This window comes from Pinus tabuliformis, chromosome 6 (genome assembly GCF_031772625.1).
Source record: "Pinus tabuliformis cultivar Carrire ecotype Pingquan chromosome 6, CPIR1, whole genome shotgun sequence".
In the NCBI taxonomy this organism is placed as follows: Eukaryota; Viridiplantae; Streptophyta; class Pinopsida; order Pinales; family Pinaceae; genus Pinus; species Pinus tabuliformis.
The window spans coordinates 1,492,708,601-1,492,736,302 of NC_142292.1; the positions used below are offsets into that span (position 1 = coordinate 1,492,708,601).

The window sequence follows — 27,702 nt, forward strand, 5'->3', positions numbered from 1 at the left end:
TCCCACGCAGGGGATCCAGAAGAGCACAAACAACATACACAACAACAACAACAGACAGACACAATTGAAACTGGAAATTGATCTCGACACAGTAACAGAGACAGAATTTGACACATTGAGCCAAAAAACCTTTATAACTGGGCTGCAAAAACCGGTTGAGCAGCTACACCGCTGGATTACTCGTCAGGTGATTCCTCCACGATCCTGCACCAACCCCCTGCATTCAGGTCCTGGGCTTGGGCCGCTGCATTATCATTCAATTCTGGAGGAGCAGGAGCCATAGGATTAGTATTGACAGCGCTGGCCGGTGGAACCATCCCGAGCTGCATACCAACAGTTGGCTTTGGAGTATTGGGATCACCCACCTCCTGCTCATCCTCAGTGAGTGGCATTGGGGCACTGGTATCGCCCTCATCTTGGGCTTCCTCTAGAAAGAGGACAGAGACATGAGCCGTGATCCGAGGGCGATTGAGGGAGCAGTTAAATGTGAAAATAGCAGAACCAAAGGAGGGCGAATTCGAAGAACCAGGGGAGCTTGGGTCGAGGAATTGACTGGGCCTCAGAATGCCCTCATTTCCACTGCGAGGACGAGGATCCTGATTAATGGCGTCAAACCCCGAGGATGGGCAAGAAGGGTTGCCCCGTCCTGAGCCTCTGCGGCTGAGCATTCTCTGGCGAGGCCTCGGCATTGCAGAGGGAATACCACGAACAGCGGAGGGAATGCCACGAACAGTGGAGGGAATGCCACGAGCAGCAGAGGGAATGCCACGAACTACAGAGGGAATACCACTAACAGCAGAGGGAGTGCCACGAACAGCAGAAGGAATACCACTACCAGCAGAGGGAATGCTACAAACAACAGAGGGATTACCACATTCGAATAGCGTTTGTGAGCCTGCCGCCTGAGGTGCGGGCCGCTTAAAATAACCAGAGCTTGACCCCCACGAAACCCAAGCGCCTGCAGAACCCGTAACCATCCAAAACAGCATGAAGCACAACAGCATATAACCATGGCTGAGGCCGGCTATTAAACGATTCCCATCTCCTCGATCCTCTTCTGCCATAACAATGGCATTCATGGGAGCCGAAGACTGATATCCAACTGCGCATGCGAAATGGGACGGCATATTAATGCCAGTCTCAAACATTCCTTTGCCATTTATGACATCCACCTGCAAGCTCTTCACCTCCCACATGGCCTCATGTCCGGTGAACCTGGCTGGTAGGTGGCTTCGCCACGTTGCCGACCCCAGTCCCATCACACTAATTGCTACTCTAATCACCCGCATCCGGGGGTTATTATAAAAATATTAATATAATAATCATAAATATATAAATATATAAAAATATAGTTGCTATTATTTGTATAGTTATTAATTATCATAAATAATAAATAATTGGTCTTTATTGTTATTATTATAATAATATATTATATTAATATTGATTATATTATTATTATTATAATAATATATTATATTAATATTGATTATATTATTATTATTATTATAATTATATTGGCATATTATTATAATAATATAATATTATAATCATATATTATTATATTATTATAATAATACAATATAACTGTTATTTTTTTAATAATTTTATACTATTATATTATTTTAATAATATAATGATAATATATTATTATGAGTTATTCTTATTACTAATTAATATATATTAGGAGTTTATATTATCATTATCATATTAATATAATATTTATATAATAATATATATAAATACTCTGGTTGATAATATTTATATAGTTATTAATAATTCTAAATACTGATAATAATTATTAATGTGGTTGATATAAGCTTATTGGCGTATATGTTTCATATATGCCTAGCAGCATTTATCAATCACATTGGTAAATATGGTTATGCTAGTTATATATATATATATATATATATATATAAGTATTTTTAAAATAATAGTAATTGGAATCCTTCCAAAAATGTAAGTGAATTTGAATTTGCGAAATGTGTCATATGATCCTCTCTTGTGGGCTCTTAGTTCAGGAGCTCAGGCTGGTGGCACTTATTACTCTATATCTTTTTATAACAAATTTCTTATTATTCAATTAAGAGAATTTTCAATAAAAGTATTTATCATCTCAAAGAATTGGTTAGATCACCAGCAGCTTATGGCCAGAGCTGTCAAACACCTCAAGAGCTTATTAAAAGTAATCAACTTTTTCCATTATTTAAACACACACTGAGATAGAAAATGATGTATGAAGAATTATTAGCAGTGAATACTTTTAGTAATAACGTCCTTCACGTGAAATTCGCTAAGGTTTAATGAATTTCAAGCTTAATTTCTACTGCTCTTTTCGGGCTGGATGATCATATCCAAAGCCCAATCATTTTGAAAGCAAATAATCTCTAACCAAATTCAGTTTTTCTTCAATGAAAACTGCTAAACAACTAGAAAATCACTACGATGATGCACCTTCAAAAGCTTTCTATGAATGAATGCCAGTGCCACTATGAAGAAACAGAGTTAACGTCAGCCTCAGGATGCTTTGTAAATCCCATAACTTATGAAGAATAGATTATTATCAGTCTCCAGGAGTTAGGATCCAGGTGCCCAGATCCATCTGAAGTAAGAGAAGGCCGCCACATTTTAGACTGGCCAATTTCAAATTAGACCCTATATGTCAGCACTACGCAATAACATGGAAAATGTAAAATTTTATAGGCTAGTTATCTACCAATTGGTTATTTTCCATCAAATTCTCAAGAAAAAATTGTAAAATTAATGTTCAGACTGCTATACTTCAATAAAAAGCTTATTAATAAAATAATATTTCAAAACATTACAGCATTTTTTGTTTTAGAAATTTGCCCTCTACTTAATTTTGTATTTAAAAGATTGACCAAATTGTTACATCAATTTAAGTACTTGAAGTTTTTTCTAGGTACATTGCAGCTGAATTGTATGCTTTTTTATGCTTTACATAAAAGATTGCAACATTTTCTATAACAGTATTACAAGTTCTCTCTCTGAAAACCTATCATCTTAGCGAACTCAAGGCTTAAATTACGCAAGATGTATCCTCCAAAAAAGTTTTCCATAATGATATTACATCTGACACAATTTTCTCTTCACAGCTCTTCAATTTTTTTAGTTAGAAGTCACTTGGCTGCTGTTTTAATAGAGATGGCTATGCTCCGAACCTTTTTGGTTTCCTTTCTTCAAGATAAGGATGAAGGCCAAAGATATGGGCAGGCATAAAGTCATGCCGAGTTAGTATCCCAACAACTGGAAATCTCTGCAAAGGAAAGGAAACAAGAATGAGTACACACTACAGAAAATTATTAAACTGTAATGGCATGGACAGAAATGAGGAATAGTTAATGAATTCTAACGCAAAGCTACCAGTGATGCTTAGTGTATGCCATTAAGGGTGTTCTCCAAACAGATTTGTAGTTGTACTTAACATAGTTCTTTTGAAAGATCAGGATAGAATGTGTAAAAACATGTGATATTGTTGATAAGCTGAAAGATAGACAAAGACTATAAAATGTCTGGTAATTCTATCAGTAAACACTTACCCCTGATTCTTTAGGCACCACACAGAGATGTCGCAAGCCTAGATGCTGGAAAAGGGAAAATGCCTTTGCCAATGATGAGGTCTCCACAACAGTGTACGGTGAGGTATTGCAGAATGGATGTAAATCAACATACATTTCCCGTTCCTCTTCACTTATTTCTATGTCTTCAATCTTCAGACCTCTGCCTGAACCCTGTTTCGCAAAGTCCACAAAAGAGAAGTTCTCCATTAATTCTCCAGAAACAAAAAACTGTGAAGGTTGAAACTCTTTCCTCTTCAGCAAAACCAACAAATGTGACCTGAGGGCAAGGCCATGGAAGACTGGTTTTTCTAATAGTGGAGGTTCATCTATGACTGGGAAGCCATTGTGTTTAGTATTCATCAAAATCTGGACAATGTTTCCAACTTTCTCTATTCCAGACAAGGTTATCAATGGACCTCTAACAACATCACCAGCAGTTAGGTTCCTCATATATGGTTCAGGATGCCTTTCCAAGAATGGAAGCCCTTTCAAGTGCACAATCTTGTCATACACACTCCTGTTGAAGGAATCGGCTATTGTCTTCGATATTAATAGGACCAACATAATAAAAGGGAGTAATGAAAGGTTATTTGTTAGCTCCAAAAGAATAACACACAATGAAACTGTCATCCTCATTGAGCCTCCAAGAAAGGAAGCTGCACCAAGCACAGCATAAAGCCCCTGATCAATGTCTGTGAAGGATCCAATCAGCTCTCCAAGAGAACGCCCATATGTAGAACCCATTAAAATTATGGGTATGAAGAGACCCGCTGGAAGTGCAAGGCCATATGTGAAGAGTCCCAGTGAAAAAATAGTTACAAAGTAAAGCATGAGTGATGATTGATGAAACTCATCTCCTGTGTCAGAGCTGAAGATATTTTTAATAGCACCATCATTTGTGTTGAAAAGCAAGCTCGCAAGGTCATTGTAATGACCTGCTGGACAATGAAATGGCTTGAAGTTTCCTTTGATGTTAGTGCTAGGACATTCTCCGCTGATCATTTTCGCTGTCGGACAAGGCTTGCATTTTGCTAGCCATGGAAGTCCAAATAGGCAACAAGATGTAAAGATGGAAACACCACAGGCAAGAAGAACTTTGGATATAGGTCCTTTCCTGCATCAAAGACATATACCAATGCTATTCATTAACACTCTGCACAAAGTCCACAGATTTTGCAAATTGGAAACCAGGTCTAAGACACTAAAACAATCACAGTATCTAAATATACGTACTGATTGATGAGGGCGTAGAGCCTCAGAGTCTTCTCAAGAAGGTAGTTGAAGAAAGCTCCCAATACTCCTCCCATAACTCCAAGTATGACTACAGGAAGCAGATCAATAAACCGATACTTGACCTTCACAGAGCTCACATCAAACAATATCAAGCCACCATTTCCAAAGAGGCCACAGTTACCACTTTCACAATAATTTATGAATGCCTTCAGCACCACAGCAACCACTGCTGTCGTGAGAAATGTCCTCCAAAGAAGAGCACTCCGCCACCTGAAAAAGCATTCAAAATCACTATCTTTGTTAAAATATAATCTTTCCTGTAAATTGAGATAGTCTCGCAGTTAGTTGTGAGTACATTTTAGAAAGTTGTTAATCCTAGATATTTTTGAATTCCTATCTCTACTTGTGAGTTTAACATGGTGCATGAGTTTCCGATTGTTTTTCATTCTTATCCATGGTATCAGAGATAGATGTAAGATTTTTCATAGAGTGAAAAGTAGATTGTGAAGCAGAGCGAATAGCCAAAAAGAGAGATCGGAGCATGAGGTCAAGGGATGAGTGCTGTGTCGTTGATTAGCATATCTACTTAGCTGTGGTTGATAGATTCAAGCCATTCGTTGAGAAGAGCCAAGTTGCTAGTTTGGAGAGTTGCCAGCGCATGAGCAGCATCCATTGTTTGTAGAGCCGCTACAGGGAAGAAGCCCATCCTTGAGCCGACACCATTTGCTTCTGCTTCGAACTAACTTCCGCCGCTGCTTTGAGCTGTCATCGTTGTTTCATTCTAGAGCACTGGTATTTGGCGAATGCTGGTAAATATGAAGAGTTGTGAAGGTCAGATCTGAAGAATGTTTCCTAAAAGCTATTCATGTTATTAAATTCACTCAATTATTGGATTAATTGCCTTACATGGATGGATGAGTGGATTATTACAAAATTAAATATTCCCATTATACATAATATTCCCTATATTACTTATTTGTCTGGAAGGCATCTCTGGAAGGCATTTTAAAAGATGGTTTTAATTATAATGACCTAGTTTGAAGTTATATCTTTTGCATTATAAAGGTTATTAATTGCGGACTCTTCCCTAAATGGTATTGGTGATTCATCTATAGTTTTAAGTAGCAACACTATAATTATAGATCTAGATTCTTTGTGAATTTATCTTCTTTCATTCTCTGTTAATTTGTATTTTTTCAATATTGATTTCAAAAATGAATTTTGGTATAACAGAAATTTTAAAAATGGTCTATACAAGTAATATATGGTAACCAGAACTAGTTGAATGATAACACAATTTTTTCCAAAGTAATGAGAGCATTCAATGCAAAGTAAGTTTGAAATATTCTGGAGTTAGAATATCAATATAATGAAAAAGAGAAAACTTTGAAGCTTCAAATCCCAAGGAGAGAGTTTGAAATGTTGAAAATGAAAAAGACATAGAACACAGACTAATCCATGACAATAGTGATGGGAGTATTTAATCAACTCGGGACTCATAGAAAGATGATTGTAGATAATAAAAAAATGTGGAAAATGTTCTTAGAACTTACCTATGGATTTTAAGATGGTTTTCATTACCATAGAGGAGTCCAAAGATCTATCCTAACTAATAATAAAAGAATTAATAAGATATATTTTATCCCATGAATCAAGAATAAACATAGAAGGAGTCTTTAGAACTTGCCTTCAAGACTTAGGAATCCATTAGTAGAGGTAGAAATGAAGGTCAAAGAGGAAGAAATAATTATCAAGCAAAATGAAGAACTACACTAGAACAATCAAGACAATCAAATTAGCCTAGTCACTCTAAGAATTATAGGAGAAGAGGTAGACAAACAAGTCCAAGGTAAAAAGTTACTATTGCAAAAGGAATGGACACTATGAAAGTGAATTTAGAAAGAAATAATCATATTTGAACAAGGATGGAACTACTATCTTCACCATTAAAGTAGGGACATTTGAGTCAATTTTCATCTCATGTCAAATCACCAAAGAAAATCACAAGAAGTGCTTTTGGTCGTTGGATAGTGATTGCAATAATCACATGATAGACAACAAAAAACCATCTTTTGTATTGATAGATACATTCAATTTGAAATTACATAAAGAGATGATTATCATGTCAAGGCCATAGGTAAAGGTGTCATGTCTCTTCTCACTAAGAAAGTGAAATGAAAGATATTGTTAATGTCATTTATGTACCAAATCTTAGACACAACTTGTTAAGTATTAGATACTTGATTCAACAAGGTTATAATGTCAGATTCAATGACTCCACATACAAAATCTTAGAGAAGTCACCCAATAGAAGACTTGTTGCAAATGTCCAAATGACCAAGAATGGAAAGTTTCCATTGAATGTAAGAATTCCAAATCCATCACAGTCATATGCAAAAAATTTCTCAAGCATAGATGAGACTTGATAGTGGCATCTTAATCACCTACCTTTTAGAAGTCTTAATTTCTTATAGAAATAATAAATGATTAAGGAACTTCCCATATTCAAAGACCAAACCATCACTTGTGAAAGTTGCATTCTCATAAAACATCAAACAAATAATTTTCTAAAAGCCTCATACAAAGGCAAAGAACATCCAGAACTTATCCACATAGATCTATGTGGACCCATGCAAACTTACTCCATTGGTGGAAATTTTATTTTCTAACATTTATTGATAATTTTAGCAGGAAAATTTGGGTGCATTTCCTAAAAAATAAATCATAGACATTCACAATGTTCAAAGAATTTAAAGGATATAGAAGAAAATAAAATTGGCAAATATGTCAAAGTGCTTAGATGAGATGGAGGAGAAGAATATGACTCAAAGGTGTTTGGAAGACTTTGTAGGCAACAAGGAATTAGAAGATAGTTCACCGCCAATATACTTGACAACATGATTTAGTGGTTGAATGGAATAATCATATCATTATGAACATGGAAAGGAGTATGCTCAAAGGTATGGTGAATAGTCCAAATGCTACAGGCTATATAATCTAGTCACCGAGAAATTTTTGGTGATTAGATATGTCAAATTCTTGGAGGAAAAATCTTGGAGTGATCAAGAGAATGAAACAATGGGTAGTAGAAATCCATCTCTCCAAGTAAATGAATAAGTGAGAAGCTCTGAGTAGCAAGTCCCTCCACCACGATTTTCGAGATTGCAACAAGTCCCTCCACCAAGATTGCCAAAATTATAGGTGCAAAGACAACAAGATGGTTCTTCTAGTAGAGAGTTATTAGATTCAATGAAAAGTCAAAGAAATAGTCTATTTTCTAGCAATGAGTCAGTAAATTCAGTAAGAAATTAGAAAACAAGGAGCTTAAGGGAAATATATAAGCAATGTGATGGCATGTATCAACAAGTTAATTTTTCCTTATTATCCCATCAGCCTACTTATTTTGAAGATGTAGTGAAAGAAGAGCATTGGGTACAAGTCATGAATGAAGAGATTGAAGCTATTGAAAGGAATGAGACATGGGATCTTGTTGATCTCCCAACTAATAAAACTCACATTGGTGTTAAGTGTGTGTATAAGACAAAACTAGATGAGAAGAGAAATATAAGGCAAAGCTACTTTGCAAAGCATTTTCTCAATAAAAATATATTGACTATGGCAAAAACTTTTCTACAGTAGTAACCTTAGATACTACTAGAGCTGTGTTAACCATTGCAACTAAGAACAAATGGCTAGTTTACTAGATGGATGTAAAGTTAGCTTTCTTGAATGGAAATTTAGAAGAGGAGGTGTATGTAGATCAACCACTTGGATTTGAAATAAAAGGCCAAGAGTACAAAGTGTACAAGTTGAAAAATGCCTTGTATGGCTTGAAGCAAGCTCCATGAGCTTGTTATAATCAAATTGACTCTATTTACTCAATAATGGATTCAAAAGAAGCAACAATGAGCCTATTTACTATAACAAACCAGATTAAGGAAATATGTTGATGACATGGTATATACAGAAAATTTGATGTTAGATGAATTCAAGGCTACTATGAAAAGAGAATTTGAGATGACAAACCTTGGTCTCATGAAGTACATTTTGGGAATTGAAGTCAAGCAATCTACTCAAGAATTTTTTCATATGTCAAAAAAATTATGTTATACACATATTGAGGAGGTTTGGGATGGATGAATACAAATTAACAGAGACACCTATTGCAACATGAATAAAATTGGGCAAACATGATGATGGACCAATTCTTGATTCAACATACATAAACAATGATTTTGTCGATAATATTGATGATAGGAAAAGCACCTTGGGGCATGCTTTTCATTTGGGGACAAATTTGATCTCGTTAGCTTATAAGAAACAACCCATTTTCTCAATATCTTCAACATAAAAATAAAGTGTAACAACTACTACAACGACGTGTCATGCAATATGGCCAAGAAGATTCTTGAAATATCTTGCATATGTGAAGAAGGAAACTACTTCTATTTTTTGGGACAACAATTCAACATTTGCATTATCAAAGAATCATGCTTTCAAAAGAAAATAAATCATATTGACACATGTTATCACCTCATTCACAATCTTGTAAACAATGGTGGTATTTCTCTATGATTTCGTGGATTTAGAAATCAACGAGCTAATATCTTTAACAAACTATTGATTTTTTTTAATTTTTTTTTAAGTTTAAGAGACAATACTTATGCATTGCCACTACTAATGGACATAACAATTGAGACTAAGGGAAAGCATTAAAATATATCTCTCTTGTTAATTGAATTATTTTGTAGTTAGTTATTAGATAATTACGTTAATGAATAATTGAGATTACAAGCTAAATGAATATTTTTCATCTAATACATAATTGAATGGACAATATTCTTCAGTTTCTTAAATCTACTCCTCTCTTTAATTTATTAAAAAATCATTTGTGAAACTCCTTGTAATTTATTAACTTTGGCATTTAGTGTAGCTCCAGTTCATTTAGTGACTATTGAAATGTTGGATGGATTAAAGTTGAATAGATTTAGCATATGACAAAAATTGAAGAGAACAAAATGTGGAGCAGATGACTTACTCTTCTCACTATTACAAATCACTTAAATAATATTACATTGGAAACATTAGTAATAAATGACTGGAGTTAAACTCAACTTAAACTGGACTAAGTGAAACTGAACTAGGACACTTGGAGGGACGGTTTTGACACCTAACAGGTGGTTGGGATTAGATTCTCCAACACTCCCCCTTAATTACAACCACATAAAATTCAATTAAGATACTTGCTGGTCTATGTCTCAGCTAGGTTTACAATTTAAAAATTGACTTCAAATTTTCTTCTTCTCTTTTTCCAGATCCTATAGCCTCTAAATTGTTTCAAATCTTCTCCTTGTTGTATCCTTCAAACCTCACTTTCTTCATTTGTTGGTGTAGGTCTTCCATTCTTCCAAGATGTCTAAGCATATCTTGGACTTCTTCAAGAAACAACTTATATGTGGGTTGTTGCCACATATTATCTTCTATAGTGCACTTTTCATCATCAATCTGTTACAACATAACATCATAATACAATTCTATCTCTTCAGTACTCCAATACCTGAAAATTTCATTAATTTGTTCTTCATCGATATGGTTTTCAACATTCATTTTTGAAGCTTCTATGTAGACGTTATGAAGGCATGGTGTTGCAATCCATGATTCAAGGAAATTTAACTGTTCTTCATAATCATTTTGTGTACCTACACATTGGAAATCAATGGTAATTTTAAAAATATTGTTGACACCTAATCCTCACGATTGGGTGAATTTATGTAAATAATTAAATTAGGAATGTGAATAGTCATCAGGAGATGAAATGAACATTCACACCCTTTTGTATATAACAATAACATACCTGATGGAATAATATGAATCAGTTTTTCTGCCTAATGGAGTTACTGCCTGGCCTGACATGGTATCAGAGCCAGCTCCTTGTTTTAGCTCTTATGCTCCTGTCACTCCTCTATCTACCATATCCCCTCTGTCCTGACATAACGCTCTATGGCGCACCAGCGCTACCTCTGTCCATAAAACATCTGTCCATAATGCTCTCTGGCGCACCAGCGCTGCCTCTGTCCATAACGCTCTCTGGCGCACCAGCACTGCCTCTGTTGTGGTGGTCTGACATGGCTGGTGGCAAAGTCCCATGCGGATTCCTCACAAACTCCAGTAGCGCGAGACGCGACACTCCATACCCCAAGGAGCAACGAAACGCACCATTGTCACCTGAAACTCCACGCGACATGCCCATTGAGCCTCCACATACCAAGAAGAATTCGACGCGAATGCCTGGTTCTCATGTTGATGAGCTCCTGAGATTAATGGTGATAATTAACAAATGTTAATTGCGAATTTGGCAGTGGCCCTTCTTCCTCACCAACCGAATGGCATGATGGCTACTCACTGAATACGTTTATGCTATTCTGCTCAATGAAAATTATCTAAATCGCGGCTCAGGTTTTTCATACTAAATGATTCAGCTTCTTATTCTCGGTTGTTTTACTGTAGCAGATTCTCCTTGAATTCGATGGCTTCATATACTCATCGTCCCTAATTATGTATATACTCATGGGCTGCTGGCTCGGAGATTAGTGTGTGCATTGGGTTTGGTGCTTGTAGCGAATTCTCCTTGGATTCGATGGCTCCATAGTTCAAGTTGCTGGCCTAGCGCACTGCAAAATTTAACTCCATGTTATAACAACCAACGTTGAGTTCTAGAGCGTTTATTTTTTTGTGTTGAAGGGGTCGTATTTCTATTGCGTTGGGGTATTGTATTGCTGCCTGTTGTAATATTTGAACGCTGAATGTTCTAATATTTGAACGTTGGTCATACATTTGAACGGTGACAACATTTGTAGCAGAATATTTGGTGAAGGCAGAATGTCCATGATGCGTTGAGCCTTTTTTAAAAAGAGGCTGTATACTGCTCATGCATTGAATATTTTTTATTGGTAGTTGTGTACATTCGTGAAAGTCATTTTCTTTCCGTGTATTGAAGTTGTGATGACAGTGATTCAATGGGTACATGAAAACCTTATGTTAGAAGTTTTAGTGGACGATAATACCCTTTGAGAATGCCCTTTTGAGTACATTTTTACTGTATATTGGCAGAAGTATTTTTTTTCTATCAACAAAAGTTTTTTTTACAGAATGCATTCAATCATATCCATGGTAGGAATAGTTCTCACTGGCAAGGAGAACTACCTTGAATGGTCCCGGATGATAAAACACACCTTCATCTTCAATGAGTTGTGGAAAGGAGTGTGTGTCGGAGAAGGAGACAATGACCCAGTACAGCCTACCTTAGACAAAGAACTCGTTATTTGGTAAAACAAGAACAACAAGCTTATGCATTAATTGCAGCATCTGTAAATGAAGAGGTGAGTCGCCATGTTTCGTCATATTCAACTGCCTTTGAAGCTTTACAAAAGCTGAAAGAACTCTATGACTCACATTCTGCACTTGAAGTTGTTCAACTTATGATTAAACTCTTCACTCTTGAACTGCAAAATAATGATCCTCTTGCTCTTGCATCTAAAGTAAAGTCTATAATGCATGATATCAATTCCACTAAGGTTGAGCTGGATATTCCTCTTATTTCTTTTCTCAAGGCACTTTATCCTACTTATTCCAATTATCTTGAGTCATTGCAAGCAAATGGAAATCTCAAAGATATAACCTTTGACTCTCTTGTGAAAAATTTTGCTGAAAGAGAGAAAGCTTTTGGAAAGAAGACAGCCCTTGAATCTTCTGAAGAGACTGTGTGCCTTGCTCATAAAGAAAAGCATCCTGCTCATGATTCTACAAGAGGAAGAGGTGGACGAAGAGGAAGAGGAAGATATTTCAAAGGTAGGGGGGCAAGACATTCTCAAGGAGAAAAGGCAGATCTGCACTGCATTAGATGCAAAAGCAACGGATCACATGATGCCTCTACATGCAAGCTACCATGGGACAAAATTGAGCAGAAAAGAAACCAGCAGAAAAGTAAATATGATGATACAGACAAAGGTAAGGCACTTGAATCTGCTCACTATGTTGAGGCACAATGTAACATTGGAGTAAATGAAGATTTGTTTAATGCTTCACTTGCTTCATGGAAAAATGATTGGTTGCTTGATTCAGGAGCAACCTGCCACATGACTCATAGAAAAGATTTTTTTGAATATTTCACTGACAATGTTGATGGAGCAGTATACTTTGCAGATCAATCAAAAATCAAGCCATCAGGGCTTGGCACAATCAGGTTTAAACTGCCTGGTCTTCCAGACTTTCTTCTGGATCATGTTCTATATCTCCCACAGCTCAATAGAAACTTGCTGTCCTTGGTCCACATCTGCCAGCAAGGTCACTCCATTCATATGTTTGATGGCAAGCTTGAGGTAAGAAAAGCATCTGACCACTCACTTGTCATGAGGGGAATAGAAGAAGAAAGGCTTCTAAAACTGCAAGGAACATTTGCTCATGCACAACATTTTTCATACAATTCTCATCATGAAGAAGGTACACTTCCATCAAGTTTATTATGGCATGCTAGATTTGGACATTTGAACTATGACAGTCTCCGCTTATTGAAGAAAAATGGTGTTGCTGGTTTGCCTACGATTCCTAGAAAACTTAAGCAATGTGATGCTTGCATTCTAGGAAAGCATAGCGAATAGTCTTTTCATGTTTCGCATTCAAGAGCACATAGGAAACTTGAACTCATTCATTCAGATTTATGTGGTCCAATGCATGTTCCTTCTACAAATGGAAATAAATATATCATGACATTTATTGATGACTGCACCATAATGTGTTGGGTTTATTTATTGAAGAACAAATCTGATGCTTTTCAAACATTCAAGAATTTTCATAAATGGATTGAAAATGATGCAAAATCTCATATTGGGTCTATTCGCATTGATAATGGAAAAGAATACACATCAAATGAATTTGAAAACTATCTTCGCCAACATGGGATCAAACATCAAACAACTGTGCCTTATAATCCCCAACAGAATGGTGTAGCTGAAAGAATGAATAGAACAATCTTGAATATGGTACGATCCATGCTTTTCTTCAAAAATGTAAAGATAATGTTTTGGGCTGATGTTGTTCTTTGTGTTGCATATATAAAGAATAGATGTCCATCTAATGCTATAAGAAACAAGACTCCTTATGAATTGTGGTATGGACATGTTCCTTCGGTAAAACATCTCAGGGTCTTTGGTTCCACCTGTTATGCTTTGATACCAAAGGTACATAGAAACAAACTTGGTGCTAGAAGTCGTAAGTGTATCTTCTTGGGGTATTCAAACACCTCCAAAGCATACTGCCTCTATGATGAAGTAAATAAAAAGTTTGTTGTATCTAGAGATGTAATTTTTCTTGAATCATCCAAATCTGACAATGTTGTTGAGCGGCAACTTGATCGCTTGGATAGATTCGCAAAAACAAAATCATTTCAAGAATTTGATAATCAGATTCCACATCTTGAAGGGGGGATTCCTATTCTAGGTCAACATGTGGAATCTTCTTATGAAGAACACTCTCCCCCGCATGAAACTCCAACAACGGATGATGCTTTAAGTGATGTAATTGATAGAATTGGGAGACTCAATCTTGATTCAGTCCCAACTCAATCAACAGAGCAGCCTGGACCATCTCAGAAAGGTCCCCCAAAGTGGCTGACGAAGACACTTGAAAGTGTTCATCCTGATGAAATTGGAAAAACAGGAACCATAAATTCAAATCGACAAAATGGAGGTGATGTAGATGACTCTAATTCACCTGTTGATATGGATGTTTCTTATGATTGTGAATTGAACTTGTTTACAGATTTTGAACCAACTTCCTTCAAAGAAGCTGCTTCTCATGATGAATGAAAAGAAGCGATGCAAAAGGAGTATGATGCCCTCATAAATAATGGCACTTGGAAGTTGGTTGATCCTCCATTTGGAACCAATCCAATTGGCTGCAAGTGGGTCTACAAGAACAAGTACAAAGCTGATGGCTCACTTGACAAGCACAAAGCTAGGCTTGTGGCAAAAGGTTTTGCATAGAAGGAAGGGATCGATTATGAGGAAACTTTTGCCCCCACATCAAAATGGGCCACCATCCGGACACTCTTTGCACTAGCAGCTCAGAATGGTTGGAAAGTCCATCAAATGGATGTAAAAACTGCCTTCTTGAATGGAGATCTAAAAGATAATGTTTTTATGTCCCAACTTGAAGGATTTGCTGTGAAAGGACATGAACATAAAGTATGCAAACTTGTGAAGTCCTTGTATGGCCTCAAACAAGCACCGCGAGCATGGTATGAAAAACTAACTGAGCATCTTCTGAAACTCAATTTCAATCATTTTGATCTTGATGATGCAACTTTATTTGTCAAGAAAGTTGGCAAAACAATTGTATATCTTGTGGTATATGTAGATGTTCTTTTAATGACAGGGAACAATGAAAGCTACATTGCATCCATAAAGAAGGAATTGGGGAAAAGTTTTGAAATGACTGATTTGGGCTATGTTCATTACTATCTTGGCATTGAAGTAACCCAACATCCAAAGTCCATATTTCTTTCTCAAAAGAAATACATTGGAGATTTGTTGAACAGGTTTGGCATGACAGAGTGCAATCCTCTTACTACTCCAATGGAACAAAACTGAAAGCTCACATCTATTGAAGGAAAGGAATTTGAGGATGCAACAAAGTATAGACAGTTTGTAGGAAGTCTCAACTACCTAACTACTACCAGACCAGACATTTCATTTGCTGTTGGAATCCTCTCCAGGTTTATGCAAAAGCCTTGTGAGGGACATTGGTCTGCTGCAAAAAGAGTTCTAAAGTACTTGAAGGGAACTCAAGACTTTGGAATCAAGTACACACAAGGGGATGACTTCAGTTTGATTGGATACTCTGATTCAGACTTTGATGGAGACAAAGAAACTGGGGTATCTACTTCAGGATATGCTATGAGTCTTGGATCAGGAGTTGTCTCCTGGAGATCATGCAAACAATCAGTCCCAGCAGACTCCACAACAGAAGCTGAATACGTGGCAGTAGCTGAAGCAACAAAAGAAATTGTGTGGCTCAGGAAAATTCTTGAAGATTTGTAGGTAAAACAAGTACAATCAACTCCACTCATGATTGACAACACCTCTGCAATAAAGTTGGCGAAGAACCCAAAGTTCCATGATCAAACAAAGCACATCAATACTAAATATCATCTGATCCGACATCATGTTGAGGCCAAAACAATCCATCTCCGTCATTGTTCCACAAATGAGCAAATTGCAGACATCTTCACCAAAGTGCTTGGAAGAGAAAAGCTTGAAAGATTCATAACGATGCTTGGACTCACCAACATCCCTTCAGATTAGGGGGGGAATGTTGACACCTAATCTTCACGATTGGGTGAATTTATGTAAATAATTAAATTAGGAATGTGAACAGTCATCAGGAGATGAATTGAACAGTCACACCCTTTTGTATATAACAATAACATCCCTGATGGAATAATATGAATCAGTTTTTCTGCCTAATGGAGTTACTACCTGGCTTGACAAATATTTGCAAAATGACATTGATTTTGTTCCTTCTGCTTTGCAATGAGAGCTTTCGCTTGTTGGGCTTCTTTCTCTGCTTCTGTCTCTGTTTTTTCTTTGTGAGCTTCCTTGTTTGCCTCTTCCTCTGTTTTTGTCTCTATCTCTTCGACTTTTTTACTAACCTATGCCGCCTCAAACAGGTTGTCTTCCACTATCTAACCAAATAGTATCATGTCAATATGATGATTTTGTTGTATCAACTGCAACCATTCATCATTAGCCAATAATTCTTTATCAAAATTTACATCAGAAATATTAATTATTGTATTCACCATAGCATTCACTGCTCCAATGGAAGCTTCATTGTCCTCAGCAAGCTCTGTTGTAGGATTCACCAAACTTTCATCAGCAAGCTCTGTTGCTGGATTCATTAAACTTTCATCAGCAAGCTCTGTTGTCGGTTTTACCAATTCTTCATCAACAAGCTTTGTCGTTGGTTTTACCAAATTTTCATCAGGCTCTGTTGCTGGTTTTACTAAATTTTCATCCATTTCTGGCTGTGTAGAGTGTGGTTCACGAGCATTTACGTGCTTCTTCTCTCTTTCTTTTGCGACTTCTTCACATACATCATCCACTTGTGGCTGAACACAGTGGGATTCAACAAACTTTTCATCTCACTGTAGATCTGTGGTTGTAGATCCACATTGATCTTCAACTTCAATACTCTCCCTTGCACCAAAACATATTTCAAGAGTATCCCAAGCCTCCTTAGCTATCCTGGCATTTGAAATGAGTGGAAGAATGTTGTCATTTATAGATTCTTTTATGCATGTCAATGCAAAGGCATCCTTTTGCCTCCACTTGCAGATCTAAAAAGATCTCAAACATCTCTTGTTGTCGCTTTGACCTTGTTAGCCTCTTGGCTTTTCCCATTTGTTGAGTGTTGGCTCACTACCACTCAACAAGCAAAACAAACTGTAGACATTGCATCTAATTGCAATAAAAATATCTTTACTTCCGCAAACAAACAAGTTTACAAATTTTCATAAAAAAGACCCTTTCACAAAAACTTAAAAAAAAACACAACCAATTGAAAAATCCGTTTTTCTAAATCTCTTTTTTCCTTTAACAAAAAATGTAACACTTTTTTTTATAACAAAAATAAATCACCCCTTCGTCTTTAAAAAGAAAAAGAAAAAAAAAAACCTCAAAATAATATAACATACCATCTTTTTAATCCTCCCTTTTCAAATATAACAAAGCAACCTCCCTTTTTAAAAGAATTTAAATCACATGCTTCCAAAAAGTTCAAACGTATTTCCTAAAAGAAATGCATAACTAGAAGCATAATTTTCGTTTTGAAATGACTCATGAACTTTGACGTTTCAGATAGAATGGTGGCTGCGGACTTTTGACGAAGGAACTTCGACATTGCGGAATTTTGCTACCTTAACGCTCTGTGCGTGGAAGAGAACGTGCGTCAGGGCGAAAAGTTGAAATTAACGCGTTCTCTTTGAGTGTCGTTACCGTAATGTGATTCTGGTATTTTGTGTGGGCGTTAATGCGCTGTCTTCAATGTTATAGGGTGTGTTAATACGCAAAAAATTCTGAAAAATAATTTGATTTTGACTTCAAGATCTTTTCAATCAGTTTTCGCTGGTTTTTTCATTTTCTTGCTGCTTCTTTCAAAGAGTTTTAAGCTCTTTTTCTGCTTTTTCAAATTTCAGTTGCTATGCCAAAAATTGTTATACCAAAAAGTCTTATGCATAGTAAAAATTAAAGAGAAAAATAGAAAATTTAGTCTTCTCGATATTACAAATCACTTAAATAAAATTATAGTATAAACATAAATTAGATTAAATAAAACTGAACTTAGACCATTAGAAAAAAGATTTTGAAATTTAATTCCAATGATTGAGATTAAATTCTCCAACCGAAGCAATTTAAACAATTGATCTACCCTAATAAATTGATCCAATCGGAGCAAATCGATACCCAACATCATGCTTTCGAGTTAAAGAGTCATCAGATTGATCGTTTTACGTACTCGGTGCCATCTTAACGAAACTTCGTTATAGTGCATGGGAGAGATTTTCCTCCTAAGCACACAATGTTCATTAAAGCAATTGATAAAGGCATCTTATAATGTTTTCAAATAGTGCTGTAACAAAGTTTGTCATTATATTAGCTGTCGAATTTAAGCTTTTGTGATTCATAACAAGTATTATGGCGTAAATCACATGATAGAGTATTTGTCGACGCGTTTCGAACCAATCAGTGTGGTTCATTGTCAGGACAAGTTGAAGAATCAGATCTAGCTTTGCATATTAAATAGTTAGAGCAGAACATCCAACGACTATATTTCATGACCAGGTTACGACTATATTGACTAATGACTATATTTGACCAGTTAGTTGGACTGGAATAGAGACATGACCTTTATTTAATTAATTAAGTTAATTCGAATGATTATTAAATCATAGTTAGTTTTATTCTTATTAAAATAAAAGTCAAAAGGACTATTTTATAAACTTGTAAATATAAACATATATTAAAATAAATTAATAGTTAATTATAAATATTAGAGTAAATAATCGTTAGTTATAAAAGTTGTTAAATATAAATATACATAGTTAATTATATTAAAATAAATTAATATATAAAATACATAAATTATAAAATAAATTAATTTTAAAATAATAGTTATTTATAAAAATATAAATATGAGAGAAATTTTAGGGGCTAGAAAGAATATTTTAATATTTAAAATTAATTAATATTTTAATTAAGGGGGAATATCTATATGATAAAATTCTATATTAATTAATATAAATTAAATAGAATCTTAATTATATTATGTATACTAGAACCTTCAGATTAGTTATGAAAAGGGGAAATATTTTAGCCTTCAAATTAGTTATGAAAAGGGGAAATTCAATACTAAAATTTTTCTTTGTTAAAAGATTTATTCTAACCACCAATGTTAAGGCTTTAAAATCAAGAAATCTAAGGGAACCAGAATTATTAATTAGAGTTTTGAAAGGATTTATTGTATTGTTATTAATAATATAATAGTGTTATCATAATAATATTTAATTAATTTTATTAATAAAGTCAAGTACTTATAACCTAAATATCCTATTTAAATATCTTAAAAATAAAATAACCCTAAAGAGGATCAAAGAACTAAGCCAAGAAAAAGAGGGTATCAAGGGGGAAAGACTAAAGAACAAGCTATTAAGAGAGGGGCAGGATGGGGAGGAAATGACTAAGAGGTGAGGGCCGGGACCCAGCAACTACTGATTTTCCAGCTGTCCTCTCTATTGAGATTACTAGGTCTCTTCTCAATTTCGATGGCTTCCCTAAATTTTCGGTGATGGCACTGTGAAATTCTAGCAATAACATTGGCATCTTCAATACAGACATGATGATTGGTCTTCTCTACATGCTCTGCTAGAGCGGAAGACTTGGTTCGCCTATGCCTAAGATCAGCTGCGTGCTCACTAATCCTTTGATTAATGGAGCGCCCAGTCTCACCAATATAGGGGGTCCCATAGGAACAAGGAATAATATAAACCCCCTTCATGTCCTTAGGGTCGATAGGATCCTTAACTGAATGGAGGGATTTACGAATGGTGTTAAGAGGTCTAAAGGTTGAGGGAACATTATGCTTCTTGAGAATCCTCGCAATCTTATCAGTGGTCCCTTGAACATAGGGAAGATGGACTCCTTGGACTCGTTCTTTAGGCTCTTTTTTAACAAACAAATTTTTGGAGGCTTTGAGAAAAGCCTTCTGACCTAGGTTACCGCTACAACCGTTCTTGATGAAGACATTAAGGAGATGGGATTTCTATTTCTCGAAAATTTTACTATCAGAGGCCCTTATGGCACGGGTAGCGAGAGCATTGAGAACGCCCAACTTTTGAGCCGAGAAATGATGTGAGTTGGCATGAAGATATTGCTCCGTGTGTGTTTTCTTTCGAAACACTTGGCGGGAGAGGGAACCGTCCATATTCTTAGAAATAAGAATATCAAGGAAAGGGAGGCAACCATCAACTTCTTGTTCCATGATAAACTTTATGGCTGCGGATTGTTTGTTGAGATTTTGGAAGAAGAGATCCAATTCTTCTTGGCTATGAGACCAGATAATATTAGTGCCATCTACAAATATTTTCCAAAGTTTAGGAAGGAGACGCGGTGAGGATAGAGTTTTGGATTATATTAGCTTTTAGAGTTTATAACTTTATCTTTTTAATAAAATTAGATTTTATTTTGGCTTTTATAATTTAAAGTTTTTATAATAGTGTCTTATGTTTTAAGTTTTATTTTTATAAATTTATATTTATTGAAGTTTAAGTTCTATAAAATATAATGAATACCATCATTTTTATATAATATAATTATTAATAATAATATTAGTTAAGTTATATAATATTAGTTTTATAAGAGAGTTTGTAATTTTAAGTTAAGTTTGAATGTTGGATTTTAAATTTCAAAATTAATATTAAAAATATTTAGTTAATAATTTAATATTATTAATTATATTAATATTTATAATATAGTTTATATGAAGTTGATACTTAGAGTTTATATTAATTACATTTAATGTGATTGTGGTAATTTTAGAAAAAACATGATTTGCTAGAAAATTTATTTTAATAAAATAAAATTTTATTTTAACCTTTATTTTAATGATTTTTAGCTTTTATAATAGTTTCCTATAACTTTATGTTTTAATTCTTACTTTTTATAAATTTACAATCTTTTATAAATTTAATTTTTATAATAATAGAAAAGTGATAATAAATACCATCGATTTTTATATAATTATTAATAATATAATTAAAAATAATAATAATATTAAGGTTATTTATAATATTAAATAGGTTTATAATCTTAAGTTTTAAATTTAAATATTAGGAGTTAAATTTTAAAATTAGCTTTAATAATATTTAATTAATAATTTAATAGTATTAATTATATTAATATAAATAATATTTATAATATAATTTATATTAAATTAATTTATTGGCATATCTATTAATATTTATAATATAATTTTAAAATTAATTTGTTGGTATATCAACGACATTAATAGTTTGGGTTGATTTAAAAAAAAAAAAAATTATTTTCTAGAAATCCCTATATATCTATATTTTTTTCAAATCTGGTTAGTTCTATAATTTTTCTAATATTTATTTATAATTTTTTTTTGCTAGCATAAATTTCTAATTATTTTCCATTCTATATCTGTTTGTGAATTTAACAATCTCACTCTTTTTTTTTTCTCCTTTTGTTTACTAACATAAAATAAAACCATAAGCTACATATGCGTTAAACTTCACAGTTATGAGCCACAGTACTTTTTGTCATAGACATTTCCATAGTTTGATACTACTTGATTATAGGTCGCATACTTACCTGACACAGAGGAAACACTGAAATTGAAGAAGAGAGGAAACGTTGGCATACCATGTTGATATTTCTTCTAGTGCAAAGACCACACCACCAATTGGCGCACGGAATGCTGCGGCCACACCAGCAGCAGCACCACATGTGACAAGATCACGCCTATCTTGATCATTTTTGATGTACCTCAGCCATCTCCATGTTACATGATAACGTTTTGAGCCACCCTGACCCAGCAGAGATGCTATGCAAGACCCAGTGTGTATCATGGGACCTTCCTTCCCCAACACCAATCCAGCGGACACAGCACATATACTTCCAAATACCTGCACACACCCAAGATTTAATAACCATTTAAAAAAATTGAAACCCCAGAAACGTTAGATTCTGACTTTCACATATGCAGCTACGCTTTTGGACATTTTCCACAGTACCACTGAGTAAATCATAAATGATCTTAGACTTCAGCTGCATTTTTCATGGGGGCTTGAATAGAGAACTCGGCATCTGTTTAACCATTCACAGACCTTAAGGATTCATGGGAATTTAATTGTGCTAGATGTGTACATACCTTAACAAAAAGGGTATCTGGACCTAGAAATCCTGGCAGATCCACCCCATTCAGGTAACCCTTGATTTCTGGCACACCGGCCCCTGCTGCTGTTGGTGCAATATAAGCAGTAAGCACTACTGCTAATAAAGTTAGTGCTAAATTAGCACCTGTAAACACTGAAAAGGCTAACAGATACCTGCATTGAAACGTTTCAACCATTTGTCAAAACAATAAAATTGAGCACTAGTATTATTGCAGTCAACAACAACTCATCTAGTAGAAATTCAATATAAACAAACGAATTGATAGGTCAGCGAGGTTGGATTACTTCATTAGTTTTTGTTTCTCTCTGTGTAAGGTTGCATTGAATCTATATGGTTTGGGTGCATGGTATATCCACATCATAATAGCAATATTAGGATATTAACTTGAATATAATGTGAAGGGAAAAAATATGCAAAGAAAAAATTCGGTTCGTTTGTCACTACTATTATGATCCACACTAACGCAATTATATTTGCTGTACTGAAAATTTGGTGCATTCACATTACGACTATGATCCACACTAACACATATTGATCACGATTCAACTTTTCTCTTGAACTTATTTTCATTACGGATTTCAACAATATTCTGGAATCAGACATATAGAAGAGAATTCTTCGAAAAGAGGAGTTGATTCAGTTCCAGGGGTCATTCACTATGCTGCTTACAATCATGACTTCAGGATTGATTCAGGCAGTATATTCGCTACTTAGATCCTGCTCTCTTTGTTTTGCTCTTCAGATTTTGAAAACAGACATCTGTATTTTTGTTCCTTTATTCCACATTTTCAGTTTCTCTACACCGACTATGATTGAACTATATCGGCTGAAGAATTAGCATTTTGATGATATAAAGCAGTTCCTATTAAGGCTTATATTTGCAGAATTTTGATATGAATCAAGATTTACATGTATTTACTTGGTACAGCATGAACTGATTTGAAAAAAAGCTATGTAACCTATACTCTCTTTTATATATAAAAGTTAACGTTTTTTTCTTCAGAAAAAAAAAAGAAAATTCAATTAGTCGACCTCAGTTCTATCTATCAAATTCTAGAATCTACCATCCAGATAGAAATGATAGTTCTCTTCCTAACTATGCACTAAGTTTATATAATTCATGACATCCATTAAATATTGAATATGGACAGTGTGGACTATAACACAGACCCATCTAAACCAGATGAAGATTCATAACTTTGTGTTACATATCATACCCAAGTTTAGATGGGTATGTGTGTGAAGATAGAACAGAATATAGGCTTTCAGATATAAATGTAAAGAGAATTCATACTGTAGTCTCTACCTGTTCTGCAATATCAATTGAGATGAAATATGGAATTTTAACCCTGCAATGTTTTGTATTGCCAGGTTCACAAAGGCCGCAATGAGGCCAACGAATAGGCCAATCAAAAAGGCCAACGCCCATTTGAGGATTAGGTACTGAAATATTTCTACATTTGTTCTGGATCTCCAATCTTGCTTGAACAAATCGTTTTCGATAATTCTGCGCGTTTATACACACAAGGTAAAACTTATGAGTAGCCATAAATACACAAAGCAAAAGAATGCAATTTTGGATCAAATTCAAAGAGAAAAAAAATGGGTTCTTACTCATAATCCAAACTCTCTAGGGGTGAGAGCTGTGCTCCAACAAGAGCTGTCTGAGAACTGGGATATGCAGCAGACCCAATACGTCTCCCATCTCTTTGTTTCAGAAAAGGCTGGCCTAACCCTTCTTCCGGCGGCATTGTAACTGTATTTTTCTCATGGTTGATATTCCTATTGGTATCCATTGCTCACTAAATAATATTTCTCAATGCACATAACAAATTCATGTAGGTTTAGTGCTCTGGAGCGGTCGTTGTAGAAGGTAACAGATACCACGCATACATTCTCCACAACTGTGTGGATTGCAACACCGAGTGGATCGAACTTGAGATCTGAAGCCAAGAGTTTTCACAAGATCTGAAGATCGAATTCTATCTGCCCAAGAATCGATCAGACGTTGTGGTGGGCTTTTCGCATTGGGTTGATAAAGCAATAAAAGACGACAGGAATATAACTTTATGTTCAGCTTTCTGTTTACAGCATATATCCACTAATGCATTTCTTTATCGACGTCGACGTCATGACAGAAGCTACTTTTCAACACCTAACAGCAAATATATTTTAATTTTTTCCAGTGAAATCAGGTAGATTTTGCAGGAGATCTAACAACAACCCATCAATTTTTATGGCCTTTGTGGTCTTCTTATTAGTCCCTGCCATCTGGCATCCGGCAGGGACTATTGTAATCGTTCAATGCCGACTTAGCATTAGTTCAATGCTTTCTCCATCTGTTATACGGCGGTTATACTAAAGTCGTGTGAGGTTTTATGTGCACATAACCAAAGTCGCATTTGGGCTTAACTTTTCTCATCTTATTTGGCCTCTTCCCGAGGCGGAAGAGGCCTGACCATGGGTTATATTGGTTTTAAGGCTGCTGCATTTTGGCTAACCGTAAAAGGGCTTGTTTTAATGTTAACATTAGTTTTGAAACATTAAATGTTGGGATGGGCAGATAGTTACAAGCAACCTATGATAAGTTCATTAGCATAAGTTCATTATCAATCGCACGTAATTACTACAAGTGTGTTTGCATGTGTTACAGGTGGATGATGCAGCGCAGCTGTGCTCTGCTTTATAATCGTCTTCCACCTGCTCTTTTGTGCGTCGTCTTCCACCTGCTCTTTTGTGCGTCGTCTGCTTTCGTTCTGTGAACAAGGTATCGTCTTCTTAACCAAATGCATCCTCATCTATTTTGAATATATGCTTATACTGTAATGGAATCTGAGACCAAGTTGCTTAAACATCTAACTTAGCAATTGTCTAGCCTTGAAGGTTGAATGCTACGGACCTGCTGGAGAGGCTGAGAGGAAAGAGGCTCATGTTCGTCGGAGACTCCATCATTCGTAACCAGTGGGAATCCCTGCTTTGCGTTTTGAAAACTGTAGTGCCTGAAAACAGAAAGACCTTTGGAACGAGAGGTGCATCAACTGCATTCGTAGCTCAGGCAAGTTTTTTTAATAATGCACATATTTCAATTGTTTATTTTTTTATTTCTATGGTGATTGACTGTTTGATTTTGATATATTCTCGGAATCTGCAATAATATGAATAGAAATGGAATTATAACAGGAACACAAATGAAATTATAGGGTTTAACATTCTTTGGTTGCAGGGTGTAAGCTTTAATGGCAGCTATGGCAGCTAGGTAGATTGAGATTTGAGCGATGAAGAGTTACCTGGATCATGCTCTGGCCATGAGCCCTCTGTTGCACTTCCTTTGCATTCTTGTTCGTATGGTTGCACGCTGCTGTAACTGCCTCTGAGTCTATTATACACTCCTTGTTCGTAGGGTTTAACATTCTTTGGTTGCAGGGTGTAAGCTTTAATGGCAGCTATGGCAGCTAGGTAGATTGAGATTTGAGCGATGAAGAGTTACCTGGATCATGCTCTGGCCATGAGCCCTCTGTTGCACTTCCCGGAAGAGCTGGAGCGGATCAAAATTCCGTCCGAGTGGTAAGTCCGACATTCAGGTAAGTGGCGAAAATTAAATCCAGTGAACAGGATGATTCAGGGCATTTCGCTGGCCTCGCTTCGTTCAGGAGCCGAATTAACTGAGACCGGAGCCGAATTAAGAGATGCTGGTCTCAAGCAGGGTTGGGCTGGCTCCTCATCACGCTAGTGTTGGGTTGTCTCCTCATGACGCTAGTGTTGGGCTTGCTCCTCGTAAGGCTTCATGTTGGGCTTGCTCCTCGTAAGGCTGCAGTCTAACTAATTCCCTCCTCCGTCTCGACCTTTCGTGGTTTCTAGTTGATCGTGCAAGCCCCTCTAGTTCACTCATCTGTGGCCGCAGGGTATGTCTGAGGCACTGTAGTAGCACCAAATTATTTCTCAAGCCCTGATTGTGGCAGCGAGTACTATCTGAGGCACTTCTTAGGCCTGGTTTGTGGCAGCGAGAGGTTTCTAGCAACCTGGTATTGAATTAATGGTGACAGTAGGCTGGAATTCCCTCCATGAGTTAGTGAATAGTGGAACTGAGACAGCAAGGAAGTGAGGGATCCCTTCCCTGTAGCAGCAAAGTGGGAACCCCCATTCTGAAGCAGCGAGGGTGCATTTAGGCCCGCGGAAGAACCCCACATGCCTGTACAGGTCCCTTGTGGTAGCAGAGGTCGAGATGCTGCTTCTGAGGTTGCTGGTAGCAGAAATAAACACCTGTGAGCAAACGCGCTAAGTATCGATACCGTGGCGGGCCGTGGAACGACCACTCTGTATCGGGGGCCAAAATCTTCCGCACTGTCGCGCCATCTTTCGATTCTACCGCAACGTACAGCCGAAGAATAGCCTTTTTATTTTCTTCACCCTCCAATGTGCAGTCTGTTGAGTAAGTTGGGTTAACGAGCATTGAAGACGTTGGAGATTACAGAGACCAGAACAGCCAGACAGCAGGTGAATGGAAGGCCATGGGAGGAATTAATTGGTCTACATGGGAACAATTAGTGGGTGCTCTGTGTTAAACGCTGGCTTTGTGAATGAGTTACATATGTTAGCTTGATGCAACATTTAAGTGGCGCTGTTACGGATTGCATGCTATGTAATGGTGGTAGAGGATAGAGTGGCAAGGCATGTGCCTCTCATGCGAAGGCCCACATAGTCCACTAACTTTTTTTCCTTTTTTTTTATTCCATGCGCCTTTACCTGCCAATGATAATACAATTACATGATTCTGTCTTTATTTTCCGTTTGCATTTTTATTTTCCCCATTGTTAAGAATGCCGCGTTTTATAAACTTCAAAACTTCAAATAATTAAATGGCTTTGGTTCTGAAATAAGAAAAATTTCAAACCATTAAATTGCTTTGCTTCTGAAATAAGGGAAATTACAACTTATTAGCAGTAATACTATACATTTAAAAGCACTTTGTAATATTAAATTGACGGATGGGGTTTTTCTAACAAACATGTGAATAATTGAGCCTTTCACTTTCGTAGCAAGAAGCCATCTAACGCCATCATGCAAGACTATTTATTTTAAGTGAAACTCTTATCATTTTCATTCAAACACGTAAAAGTCAGCATGCTTCTCAGGCGTCGAAACCATCCCTCTCTCAATCATCCAAGACGATGATTTATTTAAAATATATAAAAGTCCGGATGCTTATCAAATGCGCAAATTAATGTCATTTTATTTTAGAGTCTACGCAGCATCAGATTTATGAAGATCCTTTCTACGTGCGTGGACCCGCTGATTGCTCATTCTGTAAAAACAAAGGCTGTAAAATAAGAATTTGATACAAGTGGAGTCGAACTCTG

At 35.9% G+C, this 27,702-nt stretch overlaps 1 protein-coding gene across 1 annotated transcript; it reads right to left on the reverse strand.

The window, feature by feature from the left end:
- Positions 1-3,169: 3,169 nt before the first annotated feature.
- LOC149264308 (putative chloride channel-like protein CLC-g) lies at positions 3,170-24,318 on the reverse strand. Its single transcript, XM_089398143.1, has 7 exons — positions 23,960-24,318; positions 23,652-23,852; positions 22,320-22,497; positions 21,812-22,074; positions 4,815-5,084; positions 3,561-4,695; positions 3,170-3,277 (listed from the first exon to the last, which is right to left on the reverse strand). The coding sequence occupies exons 1-7, from the start codon at positions 24,139-24,141 to the stop codon at positions 3,170-3,172; spliced, it is 2,337 nt and encodes a 778-aa protein (XP_089254269.1). The 5' UTR covers positions 24,142-24,318.
- Between the last annotated feature and the right edge of the window lie 3,384 nt (positions 24,319-27,702).